Raw genomic sequence first — 22654 nt, 5'->3', positions numbered from 1 at the left:
GATCTGCTGGATCATATATATAGTCCAAGTGATAGGACAGCGTGGATCTGTTAAAGAGCCTTCTCCTGTTCCAGGCCCCTCACAAAGCTAGCAGCTTTGCAAATCACTTGGTAAACGGGCCTGTGTGATGCATTCAAGTGAGAAAGGTGCTGTCTCCAGAATCCAAATAGACCCATTAAATGTGCTTCTTTTTTGGTGGTGGGAGGGCCCAGGTTCAATAACTTCACTTTAGAAGGAATACCTCTGCATGCCCCACGCCACTGGACTCCTAGGAATTTTACCGAGGTAAACAATCCTAGAATTTTGGCCAGATTTATCTCCCATCTTCTGATATCCATATGTGTGGCCAATGAATCCAAAGCGGTTGCTACCTCCTGCTCCAATCAGCATAGAGTCATCAATATAGTGCACTAGTGTGATATTTTGTAGAAGAGACGGACGATCGAGATACCTTCTAAGTTATGACACAGGGCAAGAGAGTTAATATATCCTTGAAGCAAAACTTGCTGGCCTTGCCAACTGAAATCAAATAGCTTCTAGTGGTCCGTATGGACAGGTACTAAGAAGAAGGTATTTGCTAGATCAATAGCTGCATACCAGGTACCAGAAAATATCTGAATTTGCTCAAGCAAGTACACTGTCTGGTACAGCCGCTGCAGTTGGAGTTGCTAACTGATTTGGTTTCCAATAGTCAACTGTCATTCTCCACAGCCCATCTGTCTTATGCACTGGCCAGATGGGAGAATTAATGGGAGATGCAGTGGGAGCCACCACCCCTGCCTCTTTCAAGTCCTTGATGGTGGCACTGATTTCTAGAGTTCCTCCAGAGATACGATACTGTTTTTGATTCACTATTTTCTTAGGCAGAGGCAACTCTAAAGGCTTCCATTTCAGCTTTTCAAATCATAACAGCCCTCACTCCACAGGTCAGGGAACCCATGTGAGAATTTTGCCAACTTCTAAGTATTGTGTATCTATCCCAATTATACATTTCTGGAACTGGGGAAATGACCACAGGATGAGTTTGGGGACCTACTGTGAGTTGGACATCAGCCAAATCTTCATTAATCACCTGTCCTCCATAAGCCCCTACTTTAACTGGAGGGCCACAGTGTTTCTTGGGATCAGTGTCAATTCAGAACCAGTATACAATAGACTCAGAAAAGTCTGATTGTTCTTTCTTCCAGTGCACAAGTTACTCTTGTAACTGTCTTGTAACTTCCCCTCCCCACCTCTATCTTAAATCCCCTACAGCTCGTAGGTCCTGCTGTGTTCCCTTGCCAAGATGTCTTGTACATCCTGCCTGTCAAAGGTTCCTCTTTAGAGAGCACACTCCTCTGGCCAGGCTTTGGGGACCCTCAGCCTGGTTCAACCTCCACTATCCGTTGGTTTTTGGTCTTCAAACGTATACCAGCTTGATCTGGACTTAAGAACCCTCCTAGTAAAGGAGTCTGAACTTTGAACTGCCATGCTTGGCCCTGGCAAGGACAGTACCAATGTAAACAGAACCAACGGAAAAAGGGGAAAGCGCGAGTTTGAATGAATGGATGGTTTCGTGGGCTCGTCGCAAGCAGCAGGAGGCGCTGCCCAGGAGTGTGTGCCTTGCCGCCAAAGCCGGAGTTCTGCCCGCTGCCCCCAAAAGGGACAGGGCTGGGAACTACGGAGGGGAGGCGACCAGGGTTCGATCGCGCCGCAGTCCCGGCCGCCAGAAAGGATAGGCGAGGAGGGGGAGGGGCGTGCCGTCTCCTTTCATTCTTCCACGCTTGGGTCTCCGGAATGAAAACTGCCCCCAGCCGGGCCAGAGAGAGGGGATGAAAGGCGGCCCCTAGGACCTCTAGTCGAGCCTCGCCCCGCCCAGATTTCAGAAACCGGCCTTGTAGGGGGTGTCACACCACGAGGCTGCGTGAATGCGGGAGACAGGGAGCAGCGTCGCCCCTCGCGCTGTTGCTGCCGCAGGATGCACACTTGGGCTGGCATTGCCCCAACCCAACGTGAGGCCCCGCCCCGTCTCTGGGTTCAGAATCTCGAATCCCTTCTAGCATCTTCCCCTCTCTTCACTGGGCCTTTGGTATGCCCCAGGGGACAGATGTCTTGGGATCTTTAACATTTGGGATGCTGCAAATGCCGAAGTTAAATGAAATACCTCCGGGGAGGGGAGGCCCGGGGGAGCCTTGGGGAGAGGGAAGATGGGCGGGACCAACAGGTCCTGAAGCTGCGCGACCGGCGCGGGGGGCGCGGGGGCAGGCGCGAGGCGCCAGAGCTCGGTGGGACAGGTAAGGCGGAAACTTAGTGAACGGAGCGCGGGAGAACTGGGGGGGGGGGGGGGGGGAAATCGAGCTCCTGAACCTCGGTCTTCATCCTCTGCAGAGGCAGTCTTGCAGGGAAAGGGGGTAATTTTACCAAGGGGTCGAGCATTCCCGAATTTCTACCCCAAAGCTGTTTCCAACGGCCAACCTTTCTCCTTCGACTCACTCCCCCGGCCGGTGGCTCTCCTGGCCAGGTTCCGAGAAGGCAGAAAGCAGGCAAACAAAAGGAGCCGGAGTCCCAGGCCGGCCTAGAAGGAGAGGGCGCGGTGGGGGAGGGGCTGGGGGGGACAGGACAAAGGGGCTTTTTACAGAGAGCCTTAGAGGTTTGATTTCAGGGTGCATCTTCTGTTACCCCTAGTTCTCCACCCTGGCTTAGTTGAGGTGAATACCTTTCCTAGTGGCCAGAGAGGAGTGGAGAAAGAAAACAGATATTCTTCCACCCCTCCTGCCCAGAGAGTCCCCGACTATTTCCCGAGCTCCGCGGCTGGTCATTGATTTGTTAATGCACTAAGTAATTGTGGGAATGCTGGTGGTTGTGCTTTGCTGGGTGCTGTTGGGGTGATGTGGTCAGGTTGAAGGACTTGGTTTTAAAAACTTTGACTCCTAAAGTATCACAGAAACTTCGGGGGCAGCGGAGAGAGCGGAGTATGTTTGGTTACAGGTCTGTGAAAGAGTTTGGACACGAAAGGTTTTGAAGAGATGGCTGTCGTGGAAAGGGCTTGTCTTCCACCTAGATGGGATTCCGGTGCTAGAAAATCTCACTTCCTCGCCTGTCCTCGTAGCCAGTGGCTCTGGGACCTGGGATCAGGGAAAATGGGTGCTGAGTTCCAAGTTAGTTTTAAGCTTCCTCTGGAGAGTGCCCACCTATCCCTTGATGGTGTCTTCCGATAACATCCATCTTGGCAGGAGGACTGTTAGTTAGGTCAGCCTAATTCCAAACCCTAGATTCTAGTGGATTGGGGGGATGCCGAGTTTGGACTTGGTTCAGTGCAAGCAGGTTGGTCTGTAAATCTATTGCTGAGCAACGGATTGATGCCCATCTTCAATGGAAGGCACTGCCAGTGCTGAGTTTCTGCAAAACGAGAGGAAAAAAAAAAGAAGAAGAAGAAAAAAGCTTCATTGCACAGCCTCCTGCAGGAGGCCCGGAGGGTAAGCCTTCCTCCCTGGTAGGTGGGCATCGAAGAGTGAGGAAGCTGCTGATTGGCTCCGGGGCTTGCCTCTTTGCAGGTTGCCTATTTCTTGGGGTGGGCTGTGTGTGTGTGTGTGTGTGTGTGTGTGTATTGGGGGGGTGTTATGTTCTGCTAGAGGGGTTTGGGTTTGTGATATCAGTGACCTGGCTTCTGCTCAAGACTGTTCTTGAAAAGCTGGTTTTCAAGCGCTGAGAATCATTATTGAGAGCCTGGAGGCTTTTCCTGGAAGACAGTTTAAAGAATGTATGTCCCGGTGTGTACAGGCCTTAACCCGAGTTTGCTTTTGGCCCCTGAATTCAGATGAGGTTACCTGAGGCCAGAGTGCTCAGTTGACTCTAAAACTTACACTCCAGGCTGCTGCTGCTGCAGCAGTACCTGTGACTTTCACATGCAGTCGGTTATATGTAAAGAGTTTCATTCATGGGTTGTTTGAAACGACCGGTTGCTGGGTCCTGTTTAATATTAATAACGAAGTATATATGATATGTTCTTATGGTTTCAGAACTGTATTTCAGCATGATTGGGCTTCGTAATTGGTCTCTTTGTTTTATATATGTAAAACTGAGCTATGAGCTGATTCTAGAAACTCCACCACAGCCCCCAGTTGGAACTGGGGGATGGGCCAAGGCAGCTCAAGCCCTTTCAGACACTGGAAGAACACGGAAACCTGTTGGGGGATGGGAGGGGACTGCAGTATTGTGGAGGACTTGGGGGGGGGGCAAGAAAGGCTGTGGGTTCTTTGGGAGGTTCAGAAAACATGCTCCCCACAGTGGGGAGGGTGTGTCCCCGGTGAGGGCCCCTCAGCCTCTGCTTGGAGGAGGTGGTCAGCCTGTGAGACTCGGGCTAGCATTGTTTGGAAAGAGGGTGTGTACCGGAATGTAAAGGTATGGGAGGGGGGTTGTGTCGAGAAGGAACGGTGTTGTTGGTGAAAGGTGGTGGCAGCCTGTGACATAGCTGTGTACAGGAGATGCTTAACAGCCAGCTAGGGCATGGAGTGGGAGCACCGAGTCCCCTGGGGGGGGGGGGGAGGGCTGGGAGAAGGAAGTAGCTTGGGTGTGCATTGAGACCTGAGACCTGGGTCCCAAAGGTGGAGGATGGGAGGTGATGAGACAAAGATCTGAGAGATACAGGCCAGTCTGCTGTATCCTTCTAGCCTCTGGGAGCAGGCAGCAGCAGTCAGCCTTAGCTCTGCTCGCCACTCCAAAGCAACGTATTCCAAGCAACTTTTTGTTTGCCCGAGGGTCCGTGGGACAGAGCCTGGAGGCTGACTTTTTGCAGGGACAAAGGTCCATTTTAGTGAGTATGGAGACGGCGCTAAGGTTGGAGGTTACTGTTGCTTTTGTATGGAGTAAGGGATGATAAGGGAGTGTGGGTCAGTGCCCCATGGATAGCAGTGTTTGGGGTGCACAGAGATTGCAAATGGGATGTGGTGCTCTTGATGTGGCTGGGATTCGAAGAAAGCAGCACTGTCCTCCATCTGCCTAGCATCCTAGAGTCTCTGCAAAAGCAGCCCTGGCCTGTTTCTGTTGTCCCTTTGGTTTTGTTTCTTTTCTAGGTCCTAGGTTTTAAACCCAAGACCTCTGGCTTGTAGTCTACCAACGAGTTCTATAAACTCACAGCTACCGTTTCCTTCTGTTTTTTTTGTTTTTGTTTTTGTTTGCTTGTCTGTTTGTCCAGATTACTATCTTCCTCTGTTGCCCAGGCTGGTCCTCAGTCTATGGATGGCCTCATGTGATCCTCCTGCCTCAGATCACAAGTAGTTGGGACTCTAAGTTGCTAGTGGTGCCTGCCACAACCCCCCAGCGCAGTCTGAGGTTTTGAGATCCTAATCTGGGAAGGACTGAGGCTGTGATCTTTAGTCCAGTGTGTCAGGAGAGCTGTGACTCTGTGAGCCTAGGTTTTCCAAGATGCTCCCTGCGGACAAAGAGTTTCTTACTCTGTTTTGGTTTTTGTTTGTTTTGTTTGTGTGGGGGGCACTTATTCATCAATTTCTAGAAAGAGAAAGTGAGACAAGGGAGACAGGAGGGAACTGGAGGGAGGGCACTGAAGCAATTCATAGCTCAGCACACTATTAGGGTTCCTTGTGGCTACGGAAACTTGACTCTGCTGCTGCCTTCTGGTTCTCTTTCATGGGGAGCCCCTTTTCCCTGCTCCCCTCCGCCCGGAAGTGCAGAGGCCTAGGAGCTGCCTGCCGGCAACTGCCAGCAGCCGGATTAGTTCAGGGAAGGACTTGCTCACCTGCTCCTCCCCTCTGACTCAAGTCATAACAGGTAACCTGGTTCCCCTGGCCCGGCCGCCTGGGAGGGACAACAGGCAGGCGGGACCTGATGAGAGGGAGAGCCAGGGGACGGCTAGCAGCGTGTGGTGAGCTTCCTGGGAGCAAGAGCACCAGGCGGCCTGGGAGACCTTGAGGTGACATGAGAGGTGCCTCAATGCCCTGATCTGGAAGCAGGAGTCTTCCTTGATCTGGACTGAGCTTGGAGCAGGTGAGAGTTGGGCAGGGTAAGGACAATCTTTGGGGTTGAGCAGCAGGCAGACCAGGAAATGGAAGGATCCCCAACCAGACATGGTAACATTCCCTTACTCCTAAAATCGTTTCTGGGCTCAGGGGTAATTGGGGGACTGCTAAGTGAGTTTGGAAACAGGAAGCCTGTGTCTATGAGTAGGCCTAAATTTCCAACAGAGATGAGCTGGGGCAGAGAGGACCTGGCTTTGGAGGCACATTTGTGATGGGGAGGACTCCCAGTGGCTTCCCTGAGGTAAAGGATGCTGGAGTTTCCCCTCTTTCAAAGCCTTTCTTTCTCCCTTGGGCTTTGTCTGGGGATAGCTTTGAGCGGGTGTGTGTGTGTGTGTGTGTGTGTGTGTGTGTGTGGCTGCTTCTGAGTGTCTGTGCTGCCTGGGAACAGCAGTGGGGCAGACAGGCTCCTGAGTTGGAGAGGTGTAAGGATGTTATCTAAACTGCCCTTATCTAAAGTAAGAACTTTCACACCAAGGCCCGATCTCCTCTGGGTGGGTCTGGGCTGCCCTTGTGCATTCTGGGGAAAGTTCCTCATAGTGGAGAGCTGTGCTCTGTGTCAGTACTAGTATTATTCTTTGTCTGGTCTTGCCCAGAGAGGTCCTAATTCAGATATAGGGCCTGGGAAGGGCCTTAGGCCTTTCTGATTTTCCTTGTCCTTGTGAGGAAAACTGGGGCTTAGAAGGCCAGAGTCCCTCCTCAGCTGTCCCAGGAAGCTGCTCAACTGATGGTGGAATGGATTCGGGTCTCTGAGCCTGAGCTCCTTGCCCTTCTTGGAGCAGCAAGTGAGCCCAGAGTGGACCTTGGCGATAGATGATGAGGCTGGGTCCATGGTGAATAATAACAAAGCCTGAAGGAGAGGCATGCTAAAACACCCCTTAGTCTCAGAACGAACGCCCCTCTTGTCTGCCGCAGTCTGACCCTCTCCTTACCCCACCCCCCATCCCGAGGGAGGGCCCGAGTTATTTCAGCCTTTCAAGGCAACTTCTTAGTGGTTAATAATTAATTAACAAGTGTGACTAATTGATAGCTTCCCTCCCACTTACTCCCTCTCTCTGTCCAAAGCAAACTGGCTTCAGGTGCCAGCTGCCAGCCCTGCTAGAGTCCTGGTCCTGCTTCTTAGTTTAAGATGATCTTGCCCCCTTCTGGGGAGGGTGGCAGGAAGGCCCAGCTGCCTGCTTCTCTGTGCTAGAAAGGACTTGAGATAAAGGAAACTACCAGTCACCCTAAGCTCCTGGAAGCTCTGGGGGTCGGACGACCAGTCTTCAGTGCGTTTGCAAAGCCACCTCATCAACTTGTATTCCTTTTATTCTCCTTTTCATCCTCTAGACTTTGCTTGAAAAAACTGAAATTCCAGAGTGCAAAAAAGTCCATGTCAGTTCCAGGGCCGTGGTTTTCATTCAGTGTCACTGCCCACAGAGCCCTGATAAGCCGTGCTCTGTACCCTCTCTGGGGCTCAGCTGGCAGACATGGGGAGCCTAGCTGGCCGTAGTGGGCCCCTCTCCTCTACCATTCTGCTCAGTCGTCTGCCATGCAGCGACGGAGGCCCCCTCCCCCCTCACTGCAGCCGTTGTGCTCTGGAGGCAGCAGGATGAGCCCCAGACAGAAACTCCGAAGGACTTTTGGACTCTTGCTCAATGGGCTGACTCAGTGAGGAGGTGGCTGGCCTCTCCTTCCAGACCTCCGCCTGGATTCCACCCTCCCCTCCCCACCCCTGCTCTGGCTAACAGCTGCCAACCCTGGCCAGCTGGGATCCCACCGAGGGTGTGGGTTTGGGAGAGAGATAGGGGTGGTCACAGGTGTTGTTGTGGTGAGTGGTGTGCTGGGCTGCACCTACACCATCAAAGTGACGACCAGTCAGAGGAACGCGTGTTTTCCTTTCTGTCATTGGTAACTTCTAGTCTGCCATTGTCTCTACCAACAATCCAATAGATCCCCTCCACCCTAGCCGTGGGGTGTAGGGTCTGCAGGCTAACTCCCCGTTGAGAAGTTTCCTAGGGTAAACTGCTGACTTGGGATTCAACTCTGCTTCCCCCTGCCTGGTGAATGACCAGGTCCAGACAACATGGTGCACCGGTCCTTGGGCCCCTGGCCAGCCTTGGCTTTGTGCCCACTGTCCAGGCCTTTTCTCATCATGCTTTCAAACAGTGGGGCAGTAGGCCATGCCTCAAGTCTCCCGTGTTCAAGCTGAGAGCAGTCATACCTATGAAGAGTCCTTGGCTTTGCCAGCCTGTCCAATCTTCCCATCTCCTCCTTTTCTTCTCTCTGTTCTCTTTCTTATTCTTGTACAGCCACCAGTGCAGTAGGCCCCTTTGGACCCAAAGACTTTTTGGGGGGGTTGAGGGACTAGGCTGAACCCTCCCTTGGAATGCCTTCCCACCCCAGAGCACACTGAGAACCCCTCCCCCCAGATCATTCCAGAGACACAACCCGCACTTCCATTCCCGACGCTCAAGCATTGAGACTTCATAGAGCATTTTGGTTGTTATCTTCTCTTAAAAGCTGGGAACACTCCAGACTACCTACACATCCTGGCCCAGGCTGGGACCAGTGCAGCCCCTCCTTCCTCTGTGCCCCCTCTTCCCAGAAACTCATCATGGAGAGTAAGGATGAAGTCAGTGACTCCGACAGCGGCATCATCCTGCAGTCTGGTGAGTGGATCCAGGAAATTCCCCTGCCCTGCTCCCTGACTCCAGAGTGAGTCCCTAGGCCCTGGGCTAGCTGGGCTAGACCTCCCAAAGGGCTGGGGAGAGGAGGGAACGGAGGGGTTCCTGCTGGAGAAGTGGAACGGCTGGAAGATCTGGCACCTCAAGGAACTGCCGTTTTCCTTGCTGGAAGGCACCAACCAGCCAGGAGTTCCTGTCCTATCTGGAGCAGAGATCAGTTTTGTCCATCTTCAGCTCCAATGCTTACTAAGAAGTGGGAACACTGTATCTTGCTGGTGTTAATGTCCCATCCCTACTACGCTTGAGCCCGTGGGTCTAGTCTGGCCTGGTTTTGATAGAGGACGGGAGAGGAGGAGGAAGAGAAGACACATGGGCCCCTCCCACACCCAGGTCACCCTGGTGGGACAGCTCTCCCTTTGAACTATAGCAGCCAGGAGACATGATGTGGCTGTGACACAAGCCATAACGGCTAGCCTGTAATTTGTGGGCAAGCATGAGACGGTATGGGTGTGCACTCCCCCAGAGGTGGCCAACAGTGTCCTAGGGATGCCTTGCTTCAGCGTTCCTGAGCAGGTGTCTCTTATCTCCCTGCAGGCCCGGACAGCCCTGTCTCTCCAATGAAAGAGCTGACCAATGCAGTACGCAAGCAGCAGAGGGCTCTGGAAGCGAGGCTGGAGGCCTGCCTGGAGGAGCTGCGCAGACTCTGCCTGAGGGAGGCGGTGAGGTTCCTAAGTCCCTGCCCCCCCAAACTTAGCATTCATCTGAGGAGTCTCAAAACTATACCAAGGGGAAAACCCTTCTAGGGGATTGGAAATTAGACTGAGGTGTGGGCCTAGAGTTTCTGTCATTCGGGTTTGACCTGGACACTGGGTAGACCTGAGTAGGGTCTCAAGTACAGGAAAGGAAGCGATGAGGGGATGTGCAGAGGGGCCAAAGAGATGGAAGCGCATTTGATAGCTGTACCTTGGGTCAGGGTGGCCCTCAGGAGGAAGCGACCAGAGGGGATAAGAAGGCAAAGGGAGAAGAAGTGTTCTTCAAGGATGCGGGAGGAAGACAACTGTGGCAGATGGGACGAGGTGGGCAGAGGTACAAGTGTCCCGCCATTTTAGGGGCCTCTGGAATATCAGGTCCATGCAGTGTGGAGCTGGGTGGGAAGTTTTAAATGATCGGTCAAGGGCTGGGCAAGCAGAGAGGGGTGAAGGGGCCCGACTTGACTCTGCCCCCCTCTAGGAGCTGACTGGGACTTTGCCGGCAGAGTATCCCCTTAAGCCTGGTGAGAAGGCCCCCAAGGTCCGGCGCAGGATCGGAGCAGCGTACAAGCTGGATGAGTGGGCCCTCCACAGAGAGGTGAGGAACGTCAGAGGAGGTGGTCGCTGTACCTCATCCCCAAAGGCTGACTACCAGCAGTGCACTGGCAATCCCTGTCATCCATGTGGGCGGTGGCCAATCCCAGGCTTCTCAGGAGTGGTCCAGATGGCTCTGAGTAGGCATGCCACCTCAGCAGCTTGGCCCCTGTGGCAGAGGATTAAAAAGACCAATAACCAGCTCAAAAAGCCAGTTGCCTATTCAGGGAGGTTGGTGTGGCACGAGGCCTATCCTTTCTCAGCCTAGGTGGAAGGGAGTAGGGTCACTCCAACCCTAGATGACCTTCCTCTTGGAGAGATTTTTGTAGGTTGACATGCTTGGTCCTTTGGGGTCAGGAAGGAAAGTGACCTACTTAAGTCTTCTCCCAGCCCGGCACAGCAGGTAGCAGGGGGTGGGACGATTGTGGCAACTTTTCATGGTGACAAGTTGGCTCTGGGCTGCTCCCAGTGCCCCACCTTTTGCTGTGTATCCCTGGACACTGCAGTCTGCTCACAACTGGGTCAGAGTCTCTTGGAGATTTCTGTCCTCTAAGCGCCGAGGACCCTCTTAGCCCTCACCCCCAACCCCTCCCTCAGGACCCCCTGAGCAGCCTAGAGCGCCAGTTGGCTCTGCAGCTTCAGATCACCGAGGCGGCTCGAAGGCTGTGTGCAGAGGAGAACCTCAGCAGACAGGCACGCAGGCAGCGGAAGCACGCTGCGCTGCAGGAGGAGAAGAAGCTGCGGGACCTTCAGCGTTGCCTGGGTGATCGGCGGCGGAACAGTGAGCCCCCTCCTACCACTGTGCCCTCCCTGGGCAGAGGTGAGCCCATTGTCCTGAGCCATGAAAGCCTCACACAGCTCTTGTGGGACGGCCAGTGTGGCCCTGCGTTATGCTTTCGATAGCGCCTGTGCTAATACTGTTTCTCGTCAGCGCCATCAGGGTACTCCTTTCTGGGTCCAAACAGGTCCTTTCTTACCTATGTACCCGACAAGGCATCTCCACTCTGGGAGACCTTCATTCCGCTTGCATCTCTCACGTAGTGTACCGCTCCCACAAGACTTTATAGACAGAAGGCTTTTCTCTGTTTGATAGTAATCCAAGTGTTTATTCAAACTCAAATACTATCTTGAGGGAGAAAAGTTCAGTAGGCAGAAGGCTCTGCAGCGATGCTCGTTCAGCATCTTTAGGGAATTGCTGTTGCTATGGGTAGCCAATGACTGATGGGTTCAGGGCCACATACGCATGGGTGTTTAGACTGAAATCCAGTCATAACTCTACAGTCCCGTCAGTGTCTGCAACTGGTCAAGAGTGCTGAACCGTTCTTGTAGCCTAGTGACTGAGCCCTGACCCAGAGATGAGGCTGCGGGGCACCTCAGAACCAGAGCCAGCCAAATGACTTCAGTGTGCCCGGTCTGGTGAGCTTCTAGTGCTTTTGAACCCTGAGATGGGACCGTTTTCTTTGTCCTGACCCAAATCCTGTCAAGTTGGGACTTGTAGCCTCCATTCCTCCAGTCCCAGATCAGCTCTGGAGTCAGTCTCTTGCTTGGCTGTGTCTTAAGGAAGTGGTAAGAGGGACAAGCTGCTCTTTACCCAGAGCCTCAGGCTCAGCCTGGGGAGCAAGCAGGCTTCCCCATGTCCTGGTCCATACTCGAATATCAGCTGGTTCTTGCCCTGCAATTCTCTTCTCTGGCTGGACACAGTAGAAGCTTCAAGGTCCTCCCCACCCCCTATGCTGTGTGCCTCAGGCAGGCATTGCTTTCAGTACCTGTGACCTCCAGGACAAAGCGTCTGAACAGACACCAGCCAGGCCACCCTTGGAAGCCTGGCGTAGATGGCAAGGAACAACGTGTTCTTCCATGTCTTGACTGACCAGGAAAACTGGGCTTAGTGGCCAAACCCTATTCTGCTTTCAGTGGCTCTGGCCCTAATATAGGACATCACTGTCACTCGCCAAGACTCTAAGGAAAAAGTCATTCTCAGTTCTTCATTTTCCACAGGCCCTGGGTATGGTAAGGCACATGCTGATGGAGGTATAATGGTCCCCGAGGGCCACCTCTGTACTTGAAGGAGCCATTAGTGTAGAAATGTGACCTGTCTCCACACCCCTCTTCACGTGCACTGTTCAGCTCCTTTGCCCATAGGTGCTGGCACTGCCAGGAGCTTTTGCGCAGGGCGGGGCTTTGGGGGGAATGTCACTACTACTGCCATTGTGACTGATGACACTCCTTGTTGGGAGTGAAGAAGCAGGCCAGGACATGCCTAGGGCTCTGGCTTAACCCTGTGTAGGAGGGAAGAAGGCTGATTTTCTCAGAGCCTTTAGTCCGAGAGGAGATAGAGGGCAGAGGAACCAACTGGTATAGCCAGTGACTTGTGGCTCCCACACGGACCCCGCCCTCCAGACGAGCCTGAGGTTCTGGGTTCTAGTGTCTGACTTGGGAGCTCAAAAGAAGGTTGTTCTAGACAAGTTGTTCCTGTTTCTCGGCTCCTCTGTCTGCTGTACTCACCTGGGAAGGAGGAAGTAGAAAGAGATTAATAATTAGTTTGAGGCTAGAGGATGTTTTGAATTAAAAAGGAAAAATAAGCAAACAAACCAAAATTAAAAAAAAAATAGTCAAAACGAAACTCCACCCACCCCCCTTTGCACACAAGGGTTATTCAATTTGAGAAAGTAATTAGCCAGATGAGGGTAATTAATTAGTCAGCTCTCTGCAGGTGGTAAAGAGCAGACAGGTATTGAGCTAATTTTTATTACAAGCGAGCCCAAGAACCACCCCCTGTACTCCTCCGACGGAGTGAGTACCCTGTTTGTGTTTGTCGATTGACTGCGTCCGTCTGGAGCAACACTGGCTAATAGCAGCCCAGTGATGATCGAAATGCTGTGTGTCCAACGTGGTGACTGCTAGCTGCATGTAGCTACTGAATGTTTGAACTGTGCCCCCCAGTAACCGAGGAGCTAAGTTTTTAATTCGAATGAGTGTGGCTTTGTATCGTACGGTTTGATTTGTTGGGCAGGGTCGCTTTGGTCTCGTGGTTTCAACTCTGCCTGGGGTACTCTGCCATGGCTGCTGGGGGAGAGTCATGGTGGAGCAGGACCAGAGTGAACCAGGACTGACTTGAGACAGGGCTGAGACAGTGAGCATCTCAGGAGCCATTTGCAGTTGGCAGCTTGTGCTCCCAGCTTTTGTCCCTACAGAGCTTTGTGCCCCAAGACTTCCCTTGCAGCGTGCAGCTTTGGGTCCACAGAGCTGATGTCTTGCTTATGTGGTCCTGAGAGGTGATGGGGAATGACTGATGTCTTGTTTATGTGGTCCTGAGAGGTGATGGGGAATGACTGATGTTTTCCTTCCCAGGCTGTTACATTGTAAGCAAAGCCTACAGTCTGAACCCGTGATACACTAAGGGGCTGAGAGAGTAACACGTGGGTAATCCCTTCAACCTGACATTTGCCAAAGATAAAATAATTTTTGTAAAAGACAAAAAACCAAGAGAACGAGATTTCAGTAAGAGCGTTTCTCTTCCACTGAACCCTAGAACAAAGGTTAACTATGCAACCCTTGGCTGGCTACTGGGCAGCCCAGCACAGAGGAGAAGAACTGCCGTGGCAATTTTCTCTGTAAAGGTCTGGACAGAGAATAATTTTACACTTTGTGGGCTGTACGGTCTCATATCACAACCAACCTACCGTGTTAGAGCTGACGCAGCCTGACATCGCGAATCTGTACTTATGTCTCAATCCAACTTTATTGGTCAGCTCTGGTTAGGTGAACTGGACTTGGTCTGTGGGCCAAAGTTTGCCCACTCCTCAACCCTTCTATTTTTTTCCACCCAAGACAGGGTTTCTCTGTGTAACCCAAGCTGTCTTGGAACTTTCTCTGTAGACCAGGCTGGCCTTGAACTCAGAGATCCGTCTGCCTCTGCCTATAGAGTGCTGAGATTAAAGGCGTGTGCCTCCATCGCCCAGCCATGCCAGCCTCTCTCCTGACAGATTTCAGGATGGTTAAGACTGTCTGCTCTTAGAACTTTCTGGTAGTGATCCGTGCTGGCTGATAGGAGAGCCATTCAAGGAGCATGGGTTGCTTAGGGCACAGGCTTTCGCCAGACTGTCCGGGTGTGAATTCTTCAGCAGCAGCAGCCCTTTTGGGAGATTGACAAAAGTGGATGGGCTAAGGCTGGGTTTCCCGTTACACGGAGATGATAGCATCTACCTTAGCTGTTAAGGGATTACATGAATTAGAGTATGCGACATATCTAGGAAAGCACTGGCACAGTAGAAATATTAGCCGTTATTAATGTTTTCTTATCGTCAAGCAGTTGAAAATGATTTCTGGGTTCCGTGTGGGTCACAGGGACTCAGCCTCAGACTCCAGAGCACTGTATCTGTTGAAGGGCAAAAGTAACAAAGCCCCCCAGTTTCCCTAAGTGATAGCTGCAACTGTTTCACATGAAGCTGCCCTGTGCTCCATCTTCCTCAGGCGACTTGCAGAGCACTTGTGGACACGACTAATCTCAGGGCCAGCTGGCCAGACCCCAACCTAAGTTGGTCTCATGAGTCCCCACAGCCCAGCTCTCTACCCTGACTTCTCTTGTGGGTACCACAGGAATTCTTGCTTTTAAGACCGGGGAATTGGTTTGCATTTGTGATGTTTGAAGATGATAGACAGACAACATCCTATGTGTTTTCTAAAATGGCTCTTGGCTTTTCTCCTTTGTTACCAAAGTACCCTGCTTGTGTTGGCTGATGGGGAGACAGTATTCCAGAGTATTGAAGTGGCTAATTCAATGATAAATGGTTAAGGATAGAACCATTTGAATGTGCTTACAGTCACATTTCTTGCCTCCCAGCCTAACCTGTCAACCTTTTTTCTACCTCTAAGAACTAAATTCCTGAAGCATTGTTTAGCACGTAGTCGGTATTTCCTGGGGGGATTCAGATGCTGTCCTGGTAGAGGAGCTGGGCTAGGGTTTGCTCACTGCTGCCCAGCCCTGGGCTAATTGTCTCACTTCTCTTTCCTCTCTCTGCTCCTTCCAGAACTCAGTGCCTCTGACGACAGCTCCCTGTCTGATGGGCTGCTCCTGGAGGAAGGTGAGATGGACAGTTTGGGGACTTGGTCAAGATGGTGCGGGATTTGTAGTTTCCTAGTGAGGACTCTCAGCGGGACCGGAAGGTTTAGGGTACTAGCCAAGGGTCTTTCTGAGCTCTGATGTCAGTATCTGTCCAGGCACATCCCCATTGAGGGTTGAGGATGAGCTAAGCTCCTCTTTCAATGGATCCTTCTGATGAGGAAGGGAAAGGTGAGCTCTAGCCTGGCCTGGGTGTCTCTCCTTCACTCAGAGGCTATATTTGGGTGGAGCCAGTTAGAGCCAAGGAATGGTCTACTTAAGATCCTTGCCATGGCTGTAAAGAAGGCAGAGTTGGGGAAGTACAAGACTGTGGATTAAGGACCTTGTTTTAAAACACTAAGAATGTCAGGTCAAAGTGGACTAAGAAGGCAATTGCAGGCGTGGCCAGGGTGTGCCCAGGCCAATAAGGAAATAGGACATTTAGGTGAGGCAGGAACAAGAAAACTAGTTAGCTGCAGAAAGGCATCATAAGCAAATGCTAGAAAGTGGGGTAGAGAGAGTCAGAGAGGAAGCAGGTGTAAATTAAAATAGGACTGGGAGGGCGGGAGTCCTTAGGAAGAAAACAGCTTTTCTTATCTGGGACTGGGACTATGGCCTGGGGCAGGAGGTCAAGGCTTTGAGGGAGCAAGCAAGGGCTGTAGAGGGACTTGCTGAGCCGGTTTCCCCAGCCTCTGCCTTCTCTACCCCTGCAGAAGACTCCCAAGCGCCAAAACCTCCCCCAGAGTCACCGGCACCACCTTCGCGGCCTCTCCCACCCCAGAGCCTTGAGGGCCTACAGCCAACAGGACCTGAGTCTGGCGGCCAGGAACGGGCTCCCATCCAAAACAGTCCCTGGAAGGAGACCAGCCTGGACCACCCCTATGAGAAGCCCAGGAAGTCTTCTGAGCTCAGTAGCGAGTCCAGGTCAGACTGGGGAGGAAGGGAGTAGGGGACAGTCCAGAACAGAGGGAAAGTGACACAGTGGTCTAGACTGGGGCCATGGATGGGGGCAATGTGCGGGCGATCACACTCCTTAGCTATGTGATGCTAGAGGTGTGTTGGGTGCTGGCGCTTTGCACTGTTCCCTTCGGGGCTCCCTGTCTCGAGTCTTTAAATAAAGACGTTGCTGTCACTGACTTACCTTCGACCCCTTTGCAGCAGCCCGGCCACCACTCCTCAGGACCAGCCCAACCCTTCCAGCCTGTGGGTGCTGGATGCTGCCTCTTACCACGTGGTCCCCATCCGAAATGTTCCCGGCCAGCGTCAGGGCCGCACCAGTGCCCCAGCCACCCCTGAGATGCAGGGCAGGAGGGGCCAGTCACAGTCTCTGAGGTAAGATGGCTACCCCAGAGGTGCAGGGAACACCCCATTCCCGTTCCAAGGTACAGCTGAGACACCCGGGGTGACACATGGCTAGTGCCTTGGGTACTCTTTTGCATCCCTCACTGGGGTGCCTCTCCAAAGAGGCTGCTCTTTAGCAGAACCCAGAGCAGCTCATGCTTGAAGGAAGGCAGCATTTGAGGTTTCCAGCCATGCTGTTTCCTTGCACTGATAGATAATAGTTTATGGTTGGTCTCTAACAATGCATAGTGCTCTTTTTCCGTTGATGTACAGTTGGTTCTCATTACTCATGGTAGTTATGGTCTGTAACATTGCTGTAAACATACAATCTCCTATAGCAGTGGTTCTCAACCTGTGGGTCACGATTCCTTTGGGGGAGGGAGCCTAATGACCATTTCACAGGGGTTGCATTAGACCATCGAAAACCACAGATATTTATATTACAAGTAATAATAGTGGCAAAATTATGGTTATGAAGTAGCAACAAAAATGATCTTGCAGTTAGGGGGTCACTAGAATATGAGGAACTGTATTAAAGGGTCGCAGCATTAGGAAGGTTTAGAGCCACTGACCTATAAGGAAATACAGGTCTTGGGGACAGTGTTGATTATTAACTTTAATATATATATTGGCTTCATTATGGCCAAACCCATGCCCAGTGACACTGTAACTCAGTTTGAGTGAAGTCAGTCTAGCAGTCTTACTTTCTCTCCAAGTCACCTCACAGTGGTTTTGTGCTTAGAAACTGCAGAGAGCACTTCACTTGTGGGACCATTTAAATATAAAGTAGCCAGGTATGGTGCTCCCAGCACTCAGGTGGATCTCAGAGGAGTTCCAGGCCAGCCTGGTCTACATAGCGAGGTCCAGAATATTCAGAACTACACTGAGAGATCCTGTTGCAAAACAAGCAAATACATAAACAATAATATAGTGATCCGTGCCCCCACCCCCACCCCGTGCACTAAGCAATGCCACCGGAAGTGGAAAGGAAGTGTGGGTGACATCTTGCCATGGACCAGGGTCCTGTGCTAGAAGTGAACTGGTAACCAGCATTCATTTCTGTCTGCTACCCGACTGCAGATGTGCTGTGACCAGCTACCTCGTCCTCCTGCCTCCAAGCCTTCCTACATAATGGACCGCACCTTAGACTGCACCTTAGACTGTGAACCGAAGCAAAACCAACCTTCCTTCCTTTCTTCCTTCCTTCCTTCCTTCCTTCCTTCCTTCCTTCCTTCCTTCCTTCCTTCCTTAAGGAAGCCCTTGTCAGGTGTGACATATGAAGTAAGATGAAGGCACATGAACGTGTTTGTATTTAGGGCTGTTTCATTGTGGGGCACAGCTGGGCTGGAACCCAGGGCCTTACGAATGATGAAGAAGCTCTCTGCAGGCTCCCAACTAACTGTTGTTGTTTGTTTGTAGGTAGGGGTTCCCGATGTAGTCTAGCCTGGCCTAGCCTGGCCTTCACCATCCTCCTGCCCCAGCCTCCCTGGTGTGGTACCTTTGTACCACCATACCAAACACAGCACTTGGTCCTTGTTCAGTCTCTGCTGGAGACCTGTGCTTAGAGCAGGTCCGAATTCTCGGCTGCATCAAGTGACCATGAATGATCCTTATCATTCAGTGTGGGAAAGACACCTGACAAGAACAACTTAAGGAAGATTTTGCTTCGGCTCACCGTCTGAGGTGCGGTCTATCATGTAGGGAAGGCTTGGAGGCAGGCGGATGAGGCAGCTGGTCACAGCGCATCTGCACATCTGCAGTCAGGAGGCAGAGAGAAGTGAAAGCTGCTTTCCAGTTCACTCTCAGCCCTTCTAACTCAGTCCAGGACCTTGGCCCATGGGAAGGTGCCACCCATATTTAGGGAGGGTCTTCTCGCTTCCCATGACCCCATATAGAAACCCCTCACAGGCATATCCAGAGGTCTGTGTCATAGGTGGTCCTAGAGCCTATCAAACTGACAAGAGTATAGCCATTGCAAAACACAATGTATATGAATTTTGGACTTAGCAAGTCAAGTTTAGCATGTGGGTGGGCTGGCATACTAAACCTAGGAATAATGAAAGCCACTGTATGCTTCTTTTCAAGCCACCTGGTAATTGTTTTAGTCAGTGTGGTCTGAGAGGCAGCATCAGCCATAGTGACCTGGTACCACCAAAGCCTTATCCGGTAGCATTGAACAGCTCAGAAGTAAAACAACCTATTTTTATATTTTACCTATTTACCAAGATCATTTTGTAAACAACGCGTGCAAAATCCTTAAAAGGCAACCCAGCCCCATGCCCAGAATATAAGTGAAGCAGGCTTTAAATTTCAGCTCTCCCTCATCCTGCGCTGCAAGCACCTGCCCTTTGGAACACACGAAAGCTTTTCACATTTAAGTTAGGTGCTTGACGATGTCTAACCACTAAGAGTCTGAGTAAATGCTATTAACATACTGGACCCTAGCTGTCTGGAAACATGACATGGATGGAGCAGAATGTTGGCTCTTCCTATCGGTGGATTGAAATCGACTGAGAAACCAAAATACTTAAAAAAAAAAAAAATCAACATATCAGGGCTGGAGTGATGGCTCAGCAATTAAGAGAGCTGTCTGCTTTTCTGGAGGACCGTGGTTCAATTCTCAGCACCCACATGGCACCTCACAACTGTCTGTAACTCCAGTCCCCGGGGATCTGACACCCTCACACAGAAGCTCATGCAGACAAAATACCAATGCATATAAGATAAAAATAAATTGTTAAAAAAATCAACTTATGCATCCAACATGTACCAATTCTATTTGCAGGGCTGGGATTGAACCAAAACTTCATTCATGTTAAGCAAATATTCTTACATCTGAGCCACATTCTCCACCCTTCAGAATCGTATTGTCATTCCTAAGTAGTACAATATGTGAGGGAGTTACATGGTATTTACACTGTATTAGGAGTTTTAAGTATTCCAGAGATTACAGTCTACAGGGCGTATTGTATTTAATATTTCCCTATTTTGTGTGACCTGGATTTTGTGACTCAGGGATCAACTTATCCTGATGTAGAAAAGTCTGGAAGGGAACAAGAGCAGTATAGCAATATGGCACCAAGGGAGGGAATGCCCTACCTCTGCGTATTAGAACAAGACTGGGTTGTGTGCTCTGCGGAGGACTGACCTAAGCAAGAACTAGTACATGCTCATTGCCCTGGCCTAGGGACAGAACACTGGCATCCAAGGTCATAATTCATCACTCCGATATGGCCCCTCCCCAACTCAATGCTTTCCCATCTTCCTCTTCAGGGTGGACTCCTTCCGAGCAGGCGCGGAGGGCCGAGGTCGCAGTGCCTTTCCCCGCCGCCGCCCCACTCATTACACAGTGACAGTGCCAGACTCCTGCTTCACACCCGGCAAGCCCCCACTGCCACACCCTGCCTGCCATTCCTGCTCTGAAGACAGTGGCTCTGATGTCTCCAGCATCTCCCATCCCACCTCACCTGGCAGCAGCAGTCCAGACATCTCCTTTCTGAGGCCCCTCTGTCTCCCTGAGCCACCTCGCCACCGTGGGGCCTGGGGCCCAGCCTGTGGCAGAGAGCTGGCCCCTCATTACTCTAAACTTCTGCTACCCGCTGGATACTTCCCAACGGGGCGCTATGTGATGGTGGCCGAGGGCCACCTGCCGCCGGGCGAGTGGGAGCTGTGTCGTGCAGCCGTGGGTGCTGCCTATGACGAGGAAGGTGCACCCCTGCGTTACCAGCGACTGGTACCCTCCCACAGCCGCATTGTGCGCACACCCTCACTAAAGGACAGTCCTGCGGGCCGGGGACTCAGCAAGGCAGCAGTCTCGGAGGAGCTCAAGTGGTGGCATGAACGCGCACGTCTCCGGAGCAGCCGCCCCCACTCGCTCGACCGCCAAGGGGCGTTCCGTGTTAGGAGTCTGCCTCCTGGGAGGGAGAGCTTCGGGCGGGCCTCAGGACCCAGGACACAGGTACAGCTTCCCGTGGGGGGAAGAAATTAGACCAGCAACTACTGGCCGAGTAATCACCAGTTAGGAAAATTAGGCCAAAAGAGGAGAATATTTCCTCTTGGCTTTGGAAGGCACTTCTGCCTTCCCTGGGGGTGCCTCTTAATTGTGCCTACTGTGTTTAGTGTCTAGCGCAAGAGTGCATACCAATGTGCCCTGGTAGAGATTGTCCTCACAGATAGCTCAGAGATTCCCCCTAATGGCTTCACGGATGATCCACAAACCAGATAAACTTCCTCAGAACCGAATTGCAACCCAAATTAACCCTTGGAATTTACTGACTCTAGGGCCCAGGGGCAAAGGGAGAATCTGGAAAATGGGTTTATAGAAAATAACTCACTGTCGCCAGGCTGGGAAGGAGATGGTCTCACAGTTGACAGCTAGAGACTACCAGGTTCTGATTCTAACTCTATGGTCCTGTAGGTTACTTAACGCTTAGGCTTTTGTTTCCCCCTCTAAAAGATGGGCGTAGTAAATGACCTCTCTCATTCATGGGTTGGATCAGAGGCTGAAATGGTTAAAGCAATATATGAGAGTCCTAGATCAGCAATAGCTCTATCACGGGGGCTCCCAGAGGGTGGTGTCTGTGTGTGTGTGTGTGTGTGTGTCTGTGTGTGTGTGTGTGTGTGTGTGTGTGTGTGTGTGCGTGCTAGGTTGTATCGGAAGTAAGAAGGATTCTGAGCACTCTGACTTCGGGTAGGGGTGCAGCCTTGGTTTCTGTAAGCCCCATTTCTTCATCCTGGAATTGAGGCTAGCCGGCATGAATCCTTTCTTTATTCTCTCATCCGGATTCAGAAGGCTATGCAGGGGACAGACTCTAGAAGTTACCAACAAGCTGCTTCTTTGAGACCCCAGATTCCCAGCAGCCCAGCTGCATCATTCCCCACCCCCACCCCTGATCTTTGGGCTGTTGCAGCTGCCATCTCTGGCTGGGCAGCGCCCTGGCCCAGTCCCAGGCTATACACCCTCTAGCTGACGTGCCTATCCCTTCCTGCGAGCTTAGACCTGCCTTTGGTCTAGGCTTGGCTCATCCCAACCTGTCAGACAGGGACGGTGATGAGACATGAGCCCGGGAAAGGTGGAGAAGAAGGTCAGGGTGACCGTCATACCCCAAAGGACCTGGATCAGGGGTGGTACCTGGGGGGCATCATTCCTGGGGAGGGCAGGAGCAGAGCACCAGGGCTTCACTATCGATGATGGTCTGTGCCTTTAAGCAAAGAGAACGATGTGGCTGAGCTTGCTGCACTGACCTTTCTACCCAGTTTGCTCATCCGCCTCTCCTCTCTCCCTGCCTGTGACAGGTGCCCCCCGTGTACGTACTCCGGAGGTCGACGGACGGGGCCCCAGTGCAAGTCTTTGTGCCTGAGAACGGAGAGATTATCAGCCAAGTGTAACTCTTCTGAACGCCTTGCCTCGTGCGGGAAAAGACTTTTCTATTGGAGCTGGGGTCGAGGACCCCCTCACCCTTAAGTGCTTCTTTCATCTCCCCTCCCCTCATCGCAGGCCGATGATGCAGAGCTGAGACCTTTCGGTTTTTTTACATGTGTTTCCCAGAAGTCCTGACCTGAGGATTTATATCTGTGATTTGTCTTATTCTTTAATAACATGATTATGCTTTATCCCCCAGAGTCTGGCCTTTTGGACTAATGTCGAGCTGGACTAATCGACAGCATTTGTCTCCTTATGTAGGACAAGTGGCATAGAGGGCCCCTTGAGACGTCCCATATGCTCTGGGCCCTCTTTCTGAGATACCTGTTGCTTCTTAAGGCTGGAGGCCGGATGTGGGACTCCCTCAACAGGGACTCTTCCCTTGTTTCCCAGATGCTGGGCAGAACTCTCCTCTCCCCTTCAGGGCACAGGCATTTCTGTCATGGTGTTCTTCCCATACCCTACAGTAGTCCCAACCTCCACTTGCCATATTGTATGGCTTCTGAGCCCCTTCCCCAGTGCATAGATGCCCCCCCCCCAACCCAGTGTATTCTCTGGATCCCTAAGTGCCTTAGATCCTGAGCCACAGAGCTGAGAGACTTCTGAGTGCTAGTGCCTCCCCACACCTGAGCATCCTTCACATTAATTAACTTATTGGTCTTACCTAACAGCTATCTCGTGTGGTTGCACCGTGGCGGTGCCCTCCGTTACAGGGCAACCTTGTGCCAAATACTTCAATAAAATCTGATTGGCCCAGCTGAGGATGAAGG

General features: G+C 51.8%; 1 protein-coding gene and 1 pseudogene across 6 annotated transcripts; one reads left to right on the top strand and one right to left on the bottom strand.

The window, feature by feature from the left end:
• Positions 1 to 1977, bottom strand: part of Gm3878 — a 7699-nt pseudogene extending 5722 nt beyond the window's left edge.
• On the top strand, positions 1883 to 22654 carry Inava (innate immunity activator). 6 transcript variants are annotated; one of them, XM_006529802.3, is made up of 10 exons: positions 1883 to 2273; positions 8514 to 8662; positions 9272 to 9396; positions 9908 to 10024; positions 10618 to 10840; positions 15051 to 15104; positions 15835 to 16045; positions 16283 to 16453; positions 19736 to 20420; positions 21758 to 22652. In XM_006529802.3, exons 1-10 carry the CDS (start codon positions 2071 to 2073, stop codon positions 21848 to 21850), a joined length of 2031 nt encoding a protein of 676 aa, XP_006529865.1. In that variant the 5' UTR covers positions 1883 to 2070; the 3' UTR covers positions 21851 to 22652. The 6 variants fall into 6 exon arrangements, with proteins under 6 accessions (XP_006529865.1, NP_083148.3, XP_006529866.1 ...); NM_028872.3 differs by having other exon boundaries at positions 1896 to 2273; positions 16280 to 16453; positions 21758 to 22654; XM_006529803.4 differs by lacking the exon at positions 1883 to 2273 and adding an exon at positions 2585 to 3455 and having other exon boundaries at positions 16280 to 16453.

Source organism: Mus musculus, chromosome 1 (assembly GCF_000001635.26).
Source record: "Mus musculus strain C57BL/6J chromosome 1, GRCm38.p6 C57BL/6J".
Lineage (NCBI taxonomy): Eukaryota > Metazoa > Chordata > Mammalia > Rodentia > Muridae > Mus > Mus musculus.
The sequence above is the reverse complement of the archived record's forward strand: the minus strand, read 5'-3'. Positions and strand labels throughout refer to the sequence as shown.